Source organism: Gossypium hirsutum, chromosome D01 (assembly GCF_007990345.1).
Source record: "Gossypium hirsutum isolate 1008001.06 chromosome D01, Gossypium_hirsutum_v2.1, whole genome shotgun sequence".
Lineage (NCBI taxonomy): Eukaryota > Viridiplantae > Streptophyta > Magnoliopsida > Malvales > Malvaceae > Gossypium > Gossypium hirsutum.
In genome coordinates, this window is record NC_053437.1 from 14773314 (window position 1) to 14785929 (window position 12616).

General features: G+C 37.1%; 1 protein-coding gene and 1 long non-coding RNA gene across 2 annotated transcripts; one reads left to right on the top strand and one right to left on the bottom strand.

The window, feature by feature from the left end:
• Nucleotides 1-1809: 1809 nt before the first annotated feature.
• On the bottom strand, nucleotides 1810-2238 carry LOC107921706 (uncharacterized). The gene has a single exon (XM_016851530.1). The coding sequence runs from the start codon at nucleotides 2236-2238 to the stop codon at nucleotides 1810-1812; it is 429 nt and encodes a 142-aa protein (XP_016707019.1).
• Nucleotides 2239-6182: 3944 nt separating this feature from the next.
• On the top strand, nucleotides 6183-10949 carry LOC121213865 (uncharacterized). Its single transcript, XR_005909346.1, has 2 exons — nucleotides 6183-6773; nucleotides 7349-10949. It is a non-coding gene; the product is annotated as an uncharacterized lncRNA (long non-coding RNA).
• Nucleotides 10950-12616: the final 1667 nt, after the last annotated feature.

Below are 12616 nucleotides of genomic sequence, written 5' to 3' on the forward strand. Positions count from 1 at the left end.
TTGATTTGTCCAGTGTTAGCTCGTATAGCTGGGGCTCCGCCGTTCTAGCTGTGTTGTATCGGGAGCTTTGTCGGACGACAAACCTGGATGTTGTAGACATGGGCGGATGCCTCACATTGCTGCAGTCTTGGGCGCTCTATCGGATGCCATTTTTGGCATCGGTTAGTCACCAATCGTATGTTTTTCCACTAGTGAATAGGTGATAAAATATAACTTGTCATTATTTGTAGTCATAATATATTGACTAATGTTACCAACCCTAAACCCTATATTTGTTTTTTGTAGGTAGAGTGTTCGTCCGGGTATCGGGAGGTCGCACACTGTCCCGATATACCGACTCATAATCGAACAGTATACCCGGGAAAGGGTAAGCTGTTATTCTAATATTCATGACATCTTACTTTCTATATCTTACTCACACGTTATGACTAATTATAACCATGTTATTAATCATGCAGTTTATATGGATGCCATACTGTAGGCCGGAAATTACAGATGTGGTACCCTCGTCTGCATACATTCATTCCCACATATGGTGCACTAACGCACCAATTATAAATTTCAATGTAGTCGAGTGGTATCACGGATATCGGGTGCTACGACAGTTTGGTTGCATCCTACATATCTCGGATCCGCCATGCGAGGTGGGGGCAGTTCACTTCATGAATAATAGAGGAAAACCTCAGTTGGATTGGGGCATTAAGCACCGAAAATTTGTGGCATTGTGGAATGATCGAATGCGTCGAAGAAATCAGATGGTTATGGCTTCCCAATTGCAACCATCATTAGAGTACATACAATGGTACTATAGTTGCGGGAAGCCATATATACTTGGAGGCCAGTCGACTGTAGTTCCCCTGCACATGCAGCAACCTGGGGGATCGTACCCAGTGGCCCCAATGGAGGTAGAGCCTGTGCCATATTATGATCCGGAACCAGAGGCCGAGCAGGAGCCCCAGCCACAGCCACAGCCACAGCCACAGCCACAGCCAGAGCCCCAGCTAGATCCGGAACAATCACCTTCACATGTGGATTCACATAGCTATCATCCGGATTTGGTGGGCACTAACTATTTCCCGAGCTTCTCAGGGGGCAAATACGCATACGACTTTGAACTCTTTGGATCCTGCTCGCCCGGCTCGTATCCGCAGCATCATGGGACTCCCTCCGCAGCATCAAGTTCGTCAATGCCGAACGAGGGACCTACTCCAAATGATTTCCTCTCTATGTTTACTACACCCCCACCTGCGCCGAATGATGATGTTGGTCGTCGCGAACACCCAGAACATGACCGTTGACCTCCGAATAGGTATACCCCTAGGACCACACCATCGAACCATCAATTTTAGGGGTTTATTGCATTTTTTGTACATTACAAAGTTTGTACTTTTTGTATAAATTTAATTATTCTAATTTTAGGTATGCTTACTACGGAATTTTTTTTGTATAAATTTAATTATTATAATTTTGCATTATATTAAAGCTGAATTTAAGGTTAAATGCCTCCATTTTTATATAATTTTAATAATTCCAAATGCTGTATACTATTTTATAACTTAATTTGGATACAATTTAAACATAAGTATAAGTTGAATAATTTTTATTATTTCAAATGAATTATACTTTTTATAACACTACACATAAAAATTTTACATCATTAGATCAATTCCGACCCGATCCAGACGACTATCCAACATGAAAGTTTCTCCAAGGGCATTTATTCCGATTATGACCACTTAACCTGCATATTCCACAATGCTTACCATCTGATTTCTCCCTAATGTCCATTTCATTACGGATTCTGCTTGATTACGGACGACCTCTTGGATTCCTGCGTAGCCTTCTGTCTGGGAGAAGCTCGAAAGTCGTCGGAGGCACCTCCCACGTAGATAGGTTAGGCAGGACGGGGAACTCATTTTCCCAGACACGCAATGTGTTCTCAAGCGTGTACACATCATCGACATATTGTTCAACATCAAGGTTGACTTTCGCACACGCTGCCATGACATGCGCACATGGATAATGAAGTGTTTCGAACCTCCTGCACCCGCACCGTCTGTTTCGGAGATCAACTCCATAGGACCTAGTTGGTATACCAGGTCGACGACTGATGGTCTCAGTAACTCGAAACGTTTTCAGTCGTCGTGAATATATTTCTACATTCATTGACCTCGCCATCCGACGGTTTGCAACCATTACATCCCTGACATGTTCGACAAACACGTGTCTCGCCTCCATCTGGTCGACTTGTTGCTAACCCATTCTTGGCATCAAGGTAGCCAGCCTGTAGAATATAGCAGAAAAGATAGATGCAATCGGAAGATGACGTGTTTTCAACAAGACAGCGTTGATCCCCTCGACTAAGTTTGTGGTCATTTGGCCGTAACGAAAGCCCTTGTCAAAACTTTGAGCCCATTGCCACGGCTCCATCGTGCCCAACCATTGTCGAAAAGATGTGTTTGTCTGCCTCTCCATGTTACTCTCAAGTTGGATCATTCTTTGGCGGAAAATATGTGGCTCTAACTCGTACGCTGCATACGTATTAAGAAAAAATAAGTTCTAGTAACTCGATAACATAAAACATTACAACTTATATTGAAAATATAAGGTTATCATTTACCCATTGCCACGACTTGTCTCTTCGAGTCTGCATTATTATAATCTTTGTGGAAGTTAGTCGCAATGTGACGGATGTAGTAAACGGACCTCCATGGCACACCGGAACGCCTAATTGTTGCAATTAAACCTTTCCCCCTGTCGGAGATGATGCAAATGTTATCGTTGCTAATAACATACCTCCGCAGGTTAGTGAGTAAGAATTCCCAAGACTCCAAGTTCTCTTTATCTACGATGGCAAATGCTATCGGGAACACGTTTCTATTGCCGTCTTGAGCAACCGCAAGAAGTAGGATCTGTGTATATTTTCCATATAGTCAGGTCCCATCCACCTGCACAAATGGCTTGCAGTGGGGAAATGCCCGCACACATGGATCAAACGTCCAGAACATCCGATGGAAAATATTTTTTACCGATTGTAACTAGTCGTCCGGGTCGTAATAAGGCATTGTCTGCAACTCAATCACAGTCCTCGGTACGTACTCCCACATAGCAGCTATCCATCATTGTAACTCGTTATACGACGAATTGTAATCCCCATATAGTTGCTCTATTACCATCTGTTTAGCTATCTATGCCTTTCGATATGATACTCGATATTAGAATCGTGCTTGTATCTCGGTAATCAGTACCGAAACTTTAATGGTCGGCATGTCCTTTACCATTGGCATGATACACGTACAGATAGTTTTCGAATCAAGTTTTCCATAATCTTCTGTAATACGTGTTGATATGCATGTATGAGGACCAACAAATTTTCGTATCTCCTACATCTAAGAACTTTTAATGAATGCAGCTCGTACCCGCCAATTGCAGCCTTCCGCTGCCTTCCAACACTCCCCAATATATATTGTCGGAGTAGACACTGCGACTTTATAATCCGCTGATATATTCATGCTGTACCGTTTAATAGCAAATATGCACTCTTCTTTACAGCTGAATCTCTGGACTATGAATAACTCCTCATGATCAGAATTTACGGCCAGCCCGTGAGGATAAACTATTTCAGGGTACTCCGGGAACTCAGCTACATACGCTGTGTCGGGGTCTATGAGCGACATGTGCGGCCCAGGATTATTGTGTATCAAAATATGTCGTATCTGGTCCCCGACCGAAGAAGCGTCAATGTTTCCATCGTTGTTGACATCTTCAGCATCAATATCATCTGGTGCATCGTCCACATCGAGATCATCGTCACTATCGACATCTTCATCCCAATTATCGCTACCACATTCTTCTTCACCACCAACCACATCAATATCGGGTGTAATATTCAGATCGATACCGATCCCACCCATAGTCGATTCACTATCAACGTATGATATTAGAGTCACCATCCACGGTTCTTGAGCTCCGTGTTCTTCATCAGATGCATTGACATCTTCATTTTGCTCTATACTGGCTAACTCAGCAAATAAGTGAATCGGTGCATTCTTGTCACTCCCATTCCCACAGTAAAGAGCGACCATTGTCTCCACGTCTTCGTCGTCTACAAGTTCCATTTCGGTGAATTTGACCGGATTTGTCGAAACTGGAAACTTGTAGAAAATTTTTGATATCCTTCTCCCACAACGTCTAAGAATTTTTTCATTAATCCTTGCCTTCATTTCATCCAACGAGAAATTTCTATTAAATCTTATTGCTATTTGTTGCCGACATTCAAATACACATCTAACACTTGTTATCAAGATGACTCCATCGAAATAAACGCATACAAAAAACTTATTATCCATTTTCAGTATTCAATTTGTCAAAAAATAAACAAAATCTCAAAAAAAAATCTCCAACGGTAAATAAATTACTTAAATAAAAAAATTAATGTTTCAATATGCAATTTTTCATCCTTAAGCTCATACTTTTTCAGTTATCATTTTGTATATGAACAACGTTTAACCACTAACCCTAATAGCTAACACAATAACAATAATACTCAAAATAATACTAACTAACAATAATAATTAGGGTTTTACTAAAAATAATAACTAACCATAATAATAATACTAGTTTTTTACTAACAATAATACTAAGTAACATCTAAACCCTAAAAATTAATAATAATAATAATACTAACTAAAACTATCAATTTGAATTTTTATTAATCTTAATAACTAAACTAACAAAAAAAATAAAAAATATACAAAAAAACATAACAACAAGATAATCAATTATTTTTTAAAAAATACCTTTTTTTTCTCTTCTCTTTCTCTCTTTTTCCGGCACCACCTCCTCTTTCTCTTCTTCTTCTTCTTATTTTTCTCTGAAGCAGCTGGACGGATCCCGGGTTTATAAAACAAGTGGTGCCGCCTATGGGAAAGGCACCTTTGGTGCCGCCCATGGGATACCCTCCTCCATGGTATTGTCACATCGTTGTAGGCTTTTTTATTTCTGTTTTTTGTTTTTTTGTATTATTTTCGTAAATAAAAAAAATATAATATTTTGATTATTTTTTATTTTTTTGTAATATTTTGGTAAAAATCCCCTTTATTAAGGATATAGAAAATATGTAGTCTTAAAACTTTTGAGACGTAACATTGGCTTTTTTGTTCTTCAAAATAAAGTCTACAGTTTATGGAAGTTATCATGACCATTCCATTTGATGGATATTGAAAATGACTAGAATGACTATTTTTTGGCCAAATTTCAGAACACACTCGACTCTGAAAATGTGATCTTGAAAGGTCCTTGGATTATTTTCTGCCAATATTTGACAGTACAACCATGGTCGATGTCCTTTAATCCAACAGAATTTTTTGAGTATCGTGATGTCATGGACCATATTTACGGGATTGCCAGGATATTTTTACAAGAGGAAAATTCTGGTAGAAATTGGAGGGCTAATTGGCAAGGCCGCAAAGCTGGACATGAACACGGATAACAGAGTCAGAGATTGATTCGCACGTATGGCTGTGTATGTTAATCTGGATAAACCTTTAGTTAATGGGAAAATACAGAGGGTTGAATACGAATTTCTTCCTACAATCTGTTTTCACTGTGGAAGATATGGTCATGTAAAGTAAGGGTGCTCTAGTAGGAATATTGAACCAATCTTTATCAGAAGTGAACCATCGCCGTTGGAACCTTTGCCGGAGGTTACGAATATGGTCGTTAATGGAACAGGGGAGGAAAGCGAAACTTATAGCCCATAGATGCTCGTGGAGAAGAGAACTCGTCGCAAATTAAATGAATCAACACAAGCTGGAACTGGATTTATGGCTAACAAAAAAGAAGGTTCGAGATTTAAGGCTTTTAATTGGTAATGGACAGAATAATAGGTGGCAAAAAGGTGAAGGCATTTTACCTGAGGGCAACCTTGATAGTACAACTGGCCATTTTAGTGCGGGCCTTTACTCTATTGGACCTTCTATTAGAGGCCCAGGCAATGTATTCAACAGCATTCCTTTAGCAGACCCCACCATTGTTAGCCACCTTTCTAGTTAACCAAGAGTTGGGCCCGTTGTGCCCAAGAATAAGCCTTTCAATATTCCTCAATCTAAAGTGGGAGCTGTCAAGGGCCCACGGAATGTGGATCAGGTGAAGAAGGCCATAACCGAGTTAGGGCTTATTTTGACTATTGAGTTGGGGCTGAACAGTGTTCGGGTTTTTCAGGGTCAGATAATGAAAGTTGTTGGAAAAACTCTATCAAGCTCTAAAACTTTCGTCAACCAAGGATGGACTGAGGAAGGGTTTTTCTTGGGTTGTCTTCGCATGGCCTTGCATTGCATGATGATAGATAAAATAATTTCTACTCCGCAGTCGAAACCTTTGTCACAGGAACCAATGGATGTCACAACGTCCAAATCGGGGATGGGTTTTTATTCGAGCAAACACTCGACGATTATTTTTTAAAAAAGCCAAGAACCAACAGTCAACGGTATGTTAGCAGGGGATGCTGAAGCAATTTCAAGGAAAGGAAAGACAAAAACTGTGGATAAAGGCTCGGGGGAGAGATTAACAGGCTCTCAATTTTTTAAAAATATTAATAAGGTTGTTCAAGGGAAGGGGAACAAATTCAAGGCAGCAGGCAACTCTCGAATTCTTTTACGAGAATCAATGACCGAGTTGGTTGAGACCATTTCATCACAGGCCAATGGAGTTTTGGGCTTAAGTGACCCAATCCAGAGGGAGGAGAATCATGATAATCGGGACCCTTCCAAACAGTAAACCTTTAATTTTTACTTTATTTACTCAATTTTTATTTTATTATTTTTATATGTTTTTAAATCTAACAATTTTCTCGTGGAACTATCAAGGTTGTACAAGTAGTAAATTTATTCAGGTTTTTCAGGAATATAATTTAGAATTTGGACTAGACATAATGTGCTTGTTGGAACTGAGAGTTAGTGGTAAAAATGTAAATTTTATCATTGACAAATTGAGGTTTTGTAATTCTTACCGTGTTGAAGCTATTGGATTTTTAGGAGGAATTTGGGTGGGTTGGAAGGATTCGATTCAAATTAAAATTATCCAAAATCACCCACAATTCATACTGCTCTGTGTATCTGGTAACAGTTTTCCTAATTCTATTTTTATATCTTTTGTTTATGGTAGTCCAAACAGGAGGAAACGACAAGTTCTTTAGGAAGAGTTGAAATATGCTTTACCGTATGATCCTTTTCCTTGTTTAAATGAGTGATTTTAATGCTATTTTATCACCTAATAATAATAAAAAATTCATTCTTTTGGAAAGAGATGTAACCTCTTTGGCAATTTTATAGATTCATGTAATTTGTAGGACTTGGGATACGTTGGCCCTTCCTTTGCTTGGCAAAGAGCGGGAACATATGAGAGATTTGATCGAGCTCTGGCTAATGATTCTCGGATATCAGCCTTTCCTTATTGTCTAGTGTCTCACCTTTCGTGCATTAAGTCTGATCACAAGCCCATCCTTCTGAGGACTAATTTGAATTTTCGTTCATCTATAGGAAGGCCTTTTAGATTCATTGCTGGTTGGACCAAACATGCAAATTTTTCTTCTTTTGTAAAAGATAAGTGGAATTTCTTCGGTAATATGGCTAACTCTCTTTCTGGTTTTACTTATCACATTAAGGAGTGGAATATGTCTGTTTACGGTTTTATAGGTACTTGTAAAAGGAATATTATGAAGTCACTCTTTAATATCCAAAGAGCCTTGGACCACTCAGCCTCCAGTCGACTGCTTCAATTAGAGAATGATGTTCTTGATGAATTAGAAAACTTGCTTGATCATGAAAAAAGCTAAGTGTGATTGGCTTCAGCTTAGGGATTGTAATACCAACTTTTTCCATAGTCGAACAATCCAAAAGAGGAAATTTAATCGCATCACAACTTTACGTATTGATAATGGTGAGTGGTGTTCTAATCAGAATATCCTCAAAACCGAATTAGTTAGATTTTTCAAGAAATTTATGGTTAAATACCAAAAGCCCATGAAGGGATTACCGTCCAATTTATTCATTTATCTTAAGGAGCAAGACATTGTGTTTTTGGAAAAGGCAATATTTGATGAAGAAATCAAGAAGGCCTTATTTGACATGAACCCTCTAAAAGCTCCGGAAAGTGATGGTTTTCATGCTCACTTCTTCCAGAGTTAATGGGATATCGTTGGTAATGCAGTGTGTGTGTGGGTTCAAGGTGTTTTTGATGGTAACAACATTGACCCATAATTGAAATATACTCTTACTCCAGAGAAAGACTGTCTAGAGAAGTTCAGCCAGTAATTGCTAATAGATTTAAAATGGTGTTTCCTAACCTTATTTCGCAGGAACAAGCCGACTTCATTGCTAGACGAAGTATTTCTGATAATGTCATTATAGCTTAGGAAGTCATCTATTCCAAGCGGAAAAAAGGAAGGGGCAAAAATTAGATGGCGATCAAGTTAGACTTGGAAAAGGCTTATGACAGAGTGTGTTGGGATTTTATTGGTGCTTCGTTACAGGCTGCGGGGATTCCAAATTTTCTTATTTCAGTAATTATGACGGCCATTTCTTTGTCGACTATGCAGATTCTCTGGAATGGAGTGCCAACTTAGAAATTCAAGCTATATAGAGGGATCAGACAGGGATGCCCATTATCACCTTAGCTCTTTGTTTTATGTATGGAGTGGTTAGGGCATATTATTTGTGCAAATATTAACAAAGGTAAGTGGTGTCCAATTCGTCTGTTAAGAACGGGGACTGCTTTATCCCACTTTTTTTCGCAAATGATTTGGTAATTTTCTACAAGGGGGAGCTAGATCAAGCTCACTTATCAGTAGGTATCTTGAATCACTTCTGTGAATTCTCTGAACACAAGATAAGGAAAAGCAATATTTACTTCTCTAAAGGAGTTGAAGAGGATATTTGTTATCAGATTAATCAACTTTCGGGTTTTAGGAAGTTTGAAACCTTGGGAGTTATCTAGGAGTACCTCTTCTTCATGATCGGGTCAAGAAAATCACCTTGAGTTTTGTAGTGGAAAAGGTAAGGTATAAACTGCAAAATTGGGAATCAAGGAAATTATCCATTGCTGGAAGGATCATCTTGGCCCAATTTGTCCTCCTTACCATTACGAATTATTTTATACAGACTACGCTAATTTCAAAAGGAGTTTGCGAAGAGATAGAGTAGATTGTATGACAATTTATCTGGGGTTCTACTAGTGGCCATCTAAAACTTGCTTTGGTTGGGTGGGATTTCATTTGTCAACCAATGTCTCATGAGGGTCTTGGCTTGTGACATTTACATGATCACAATAATTCCTTTCTGTTGAATATTGGGTTCAACATAATCACTAAGGAAAACATTTTATGGGTTCGAATGCTTCGCACAAAATACGGTTTGAAGGAACACCTTTCTAATTCTATTGCAAGAAGTCAATGGTCACATTTATGGCTCTCTCTTTCTAAGATGTGGCCACTTTTATGTGAAAACTTAGCTTGGTCTGTGGGTAGTGGCACAAGCATTTGTTGCTGGAAGAATTCTTGGATCCTAGGAATCAGATCTCTTCTTTCTTTTGTCCCTGCTCACGTGAATATGGATATGGAAAGCACCCTTAAATATATGGTCATGCATGATAGATATTGGAATATAGATATATTTCGTGGTTGGTTACCTGAAGAGTTGATTCAACATATAATTAGTATTCCTCCTCCTATCCCAATTCGAGAGTAGATAGGATAATTTGGGCTTCTTCAGCTTTAGGTTCCTTTTCAGTTCGAAACGCTTTCTGGTCTTTAAAACAAAAGTCTTGGAATCCCAAAGACCCATTTTGGAAGAACATCTGGAAATATCAAGGCCTTCAAAGAGTCCAAACTTTCCTTTGATTAGCTTATAAGCAAAGATTTCTTACTAACTCGGAGCGCACTAGGCGAGGTTTGGGTCTCAACAACTCTTGTTACATTTGTGGCCATGAAATAGAAGACATTCTCTATGTTCTTTGGGATTGTGTGGCTGCAAAGGAAGTGTGGATGTATATCGATCCAAATGATCAACAAATCAGGTTCTTTTCTGACCTTTTTCAAATTTGGTTTTCTTCTAACCTTTGTTGTCATTTGCATTTGCAAGAGCGTGGGGTGTTGTGGTCGAGTCTCTTTGGGATAATTACCTGACGAATTTGGAAGAATAGAAACCTCTTCATTTTCCAAAACATTAATTGGCATGCCTTCAAAATCATTAGAGTTTCTTTGAGCTGGCACAATAGTTTGAGTCAAGTTAGAATGCTTACAAACCCAATTCCTTAAACCCATACTAAAAAAGGCATACTAAGGAAATGTGGGTTCATCTTTTTTCTGATGGTGCTGTGGAGAGAGCCACTGGAAAAGCGTCTGCTGGAGGAGCGATACGTGACATGGAAGGTAATTGGATTGTGGGTTTTAATCACTTTTTTGGGCAACTGTACTCCATTTGAGGCAGAACTATGGGGTATTCTTGATGGGGTCCTGGTTATGCTAAAGAAAGGATAAAAACGAGCCACAATTCAGAATGATAATTTAGAAGTGATTAAGGCTTTGATTGAAAAGGAGATGGAAGATTCAGGCATCACGATACTTAGAAGGGTACAAAGGACTATGCATTCTGAAGGTCAGTGGTGAATTCGTTATGTGCCCAGAGAGAAAAATGTAGTTGCAGACTGAATGGCTAAACTCGGTCTAACATGGAAGTCAAGCTTACAGATTTTCGATGAGCCTCCCCATGAAGTATTGGATATTGTTCAACAATATACAGATAGTAATGTTTTTGAACATTTGATTTGATGCAATTTTATTTATTCTCACAAAAAAAATATAATATCCTTTAAATAAATAATGTAATCATAATAATTTAAATAATTACTTTTATTATTATTTTAGATATTATTAAAAATATACTTTTTTATAATTTTTATTTAATATTTAATTTTTGAATTTATATTTATTAAATGATATATTTATATTCAAAACTTAATTTTTTTAGTAAATACCAAAACGATTTTACTTATTAAATTTAGACATAATGACTTAGTTAGCTGTCCAACTTTATAAAAAAAAGTCATTTTAGCATTCCTTTTAATTTTCCACCCTTTTTAGCCTTTGAACTTGTATTCTTTGTCAAATTAACTTAAAATGGATAGAAATGTTTGTTAACTTTGCTAATGTGACGTACATGTGGATTGCCACGTCAACAACTAGTGAATTTTTTAAAATTTTTAAAAATATCAAAAAATATAATTTTAAAAAATAAAATTTAATAAATTTATAAATATACAATATATTTTTAATATTTATAAAAAATTAATTAATTGTTAACATAGTATACACATGGCAATCCACGTGTATGCTACATTAGCAAAGTTAACAGACGTTAAATTTAGAGGTGTTCATGGGCGGGGTAGGGCCAGACTCAACTAAAAATTCAAGCCCATTTACTAGATCCAGACAGTTTTTATTTTTTATATTATTTTCATATAATTTTTAAATATATATAATACATCAAAAAATACTAAAAACATCAAAAATAAATATTTCCCAACAAATTGAAAATAAATTTTAAAAAATATGTAGACTTAAATAACACTAAGATAGATGCAACTTAGCAAGCAAATGCCTCTAAAATAATAACAAAATTAACAAATGCCTTTAAAATAATAACAAAATTAATAATAAAATAAGTTTTATGCAATATCCAAACAATAACAACATAATAGTATCAACATAATAGTAAAATGGTAGCAAAATAGGGAGAAAACAATAAGAAAATAACATTAAAAAAAATAGATTTTTTTTGTCCTTTAGTGAATTCGGGTCGGGCTGGGCTTAGGCCAAAAATGCCTTACCCAAGGCCCGACCCTTTTTTAAATGGACCTTATTTTTTTGTTCAAGCCCATTTTTCGGGCCTATATTTTCGCCCAAACCTTTCCACATTTTGGGCGGGCGTTCGGGCCGAGCCGGGTGACTCGATCCATGATCAGATCTAGTTAAATTTTATATCCATTTTAGGGTGATTTGACAAAAATATAAGTTTAAGACCTAAAAACTAAAAAAAAAAAACTAGAGAACCAAATAAATCATCATACCTTAAATTTAACATTAAAAACTCAATATTTATTTTCAATTGATGAAGAGTACCTTAATCCCTTAATCTCCTAATTAGATATTCAAATTGAAGCGAATCAAGTAGCTAGAGACGTAAACAAATCTATTCTTTTTCCCCCCTTTTTTTCACATTTCCCTATTCTTTCAACAACCGAGATACATGCTTCAAGTTGAAAAAAATATGCTTGAAATTCCGTGCGACTTATTATTATGCTTAAATTAACATAAAGGAAATGGGAGTAGCGGATGCTAAAATTAAGAATTTTTCCCCCTTGAATTTTTGTATCAAACAACAGTTACATATGCAACTAGGCTTAGGACAATTACAAATACACCTAATGCTAATAACGGGAAAATAAGCGTACAATAACCTGCTGCCACATATGTCGTTAATCAAATTGCCAAATAACTTTTACACTTGATCAAATTTGAGGTAAGGTCGCTTACCGTTCATTTTCATGTAAGTCATCATTT

What these genes read in the sequence shown, in the direction of transcription:
- LOC107921706 (XM_016851530.1), bottom strand. Translation starts at nt 2,238, where the DNA reads ATGGAGGCGAGACACGTGTTTGTCGAACATGTCAGGGATGTAATGGTT.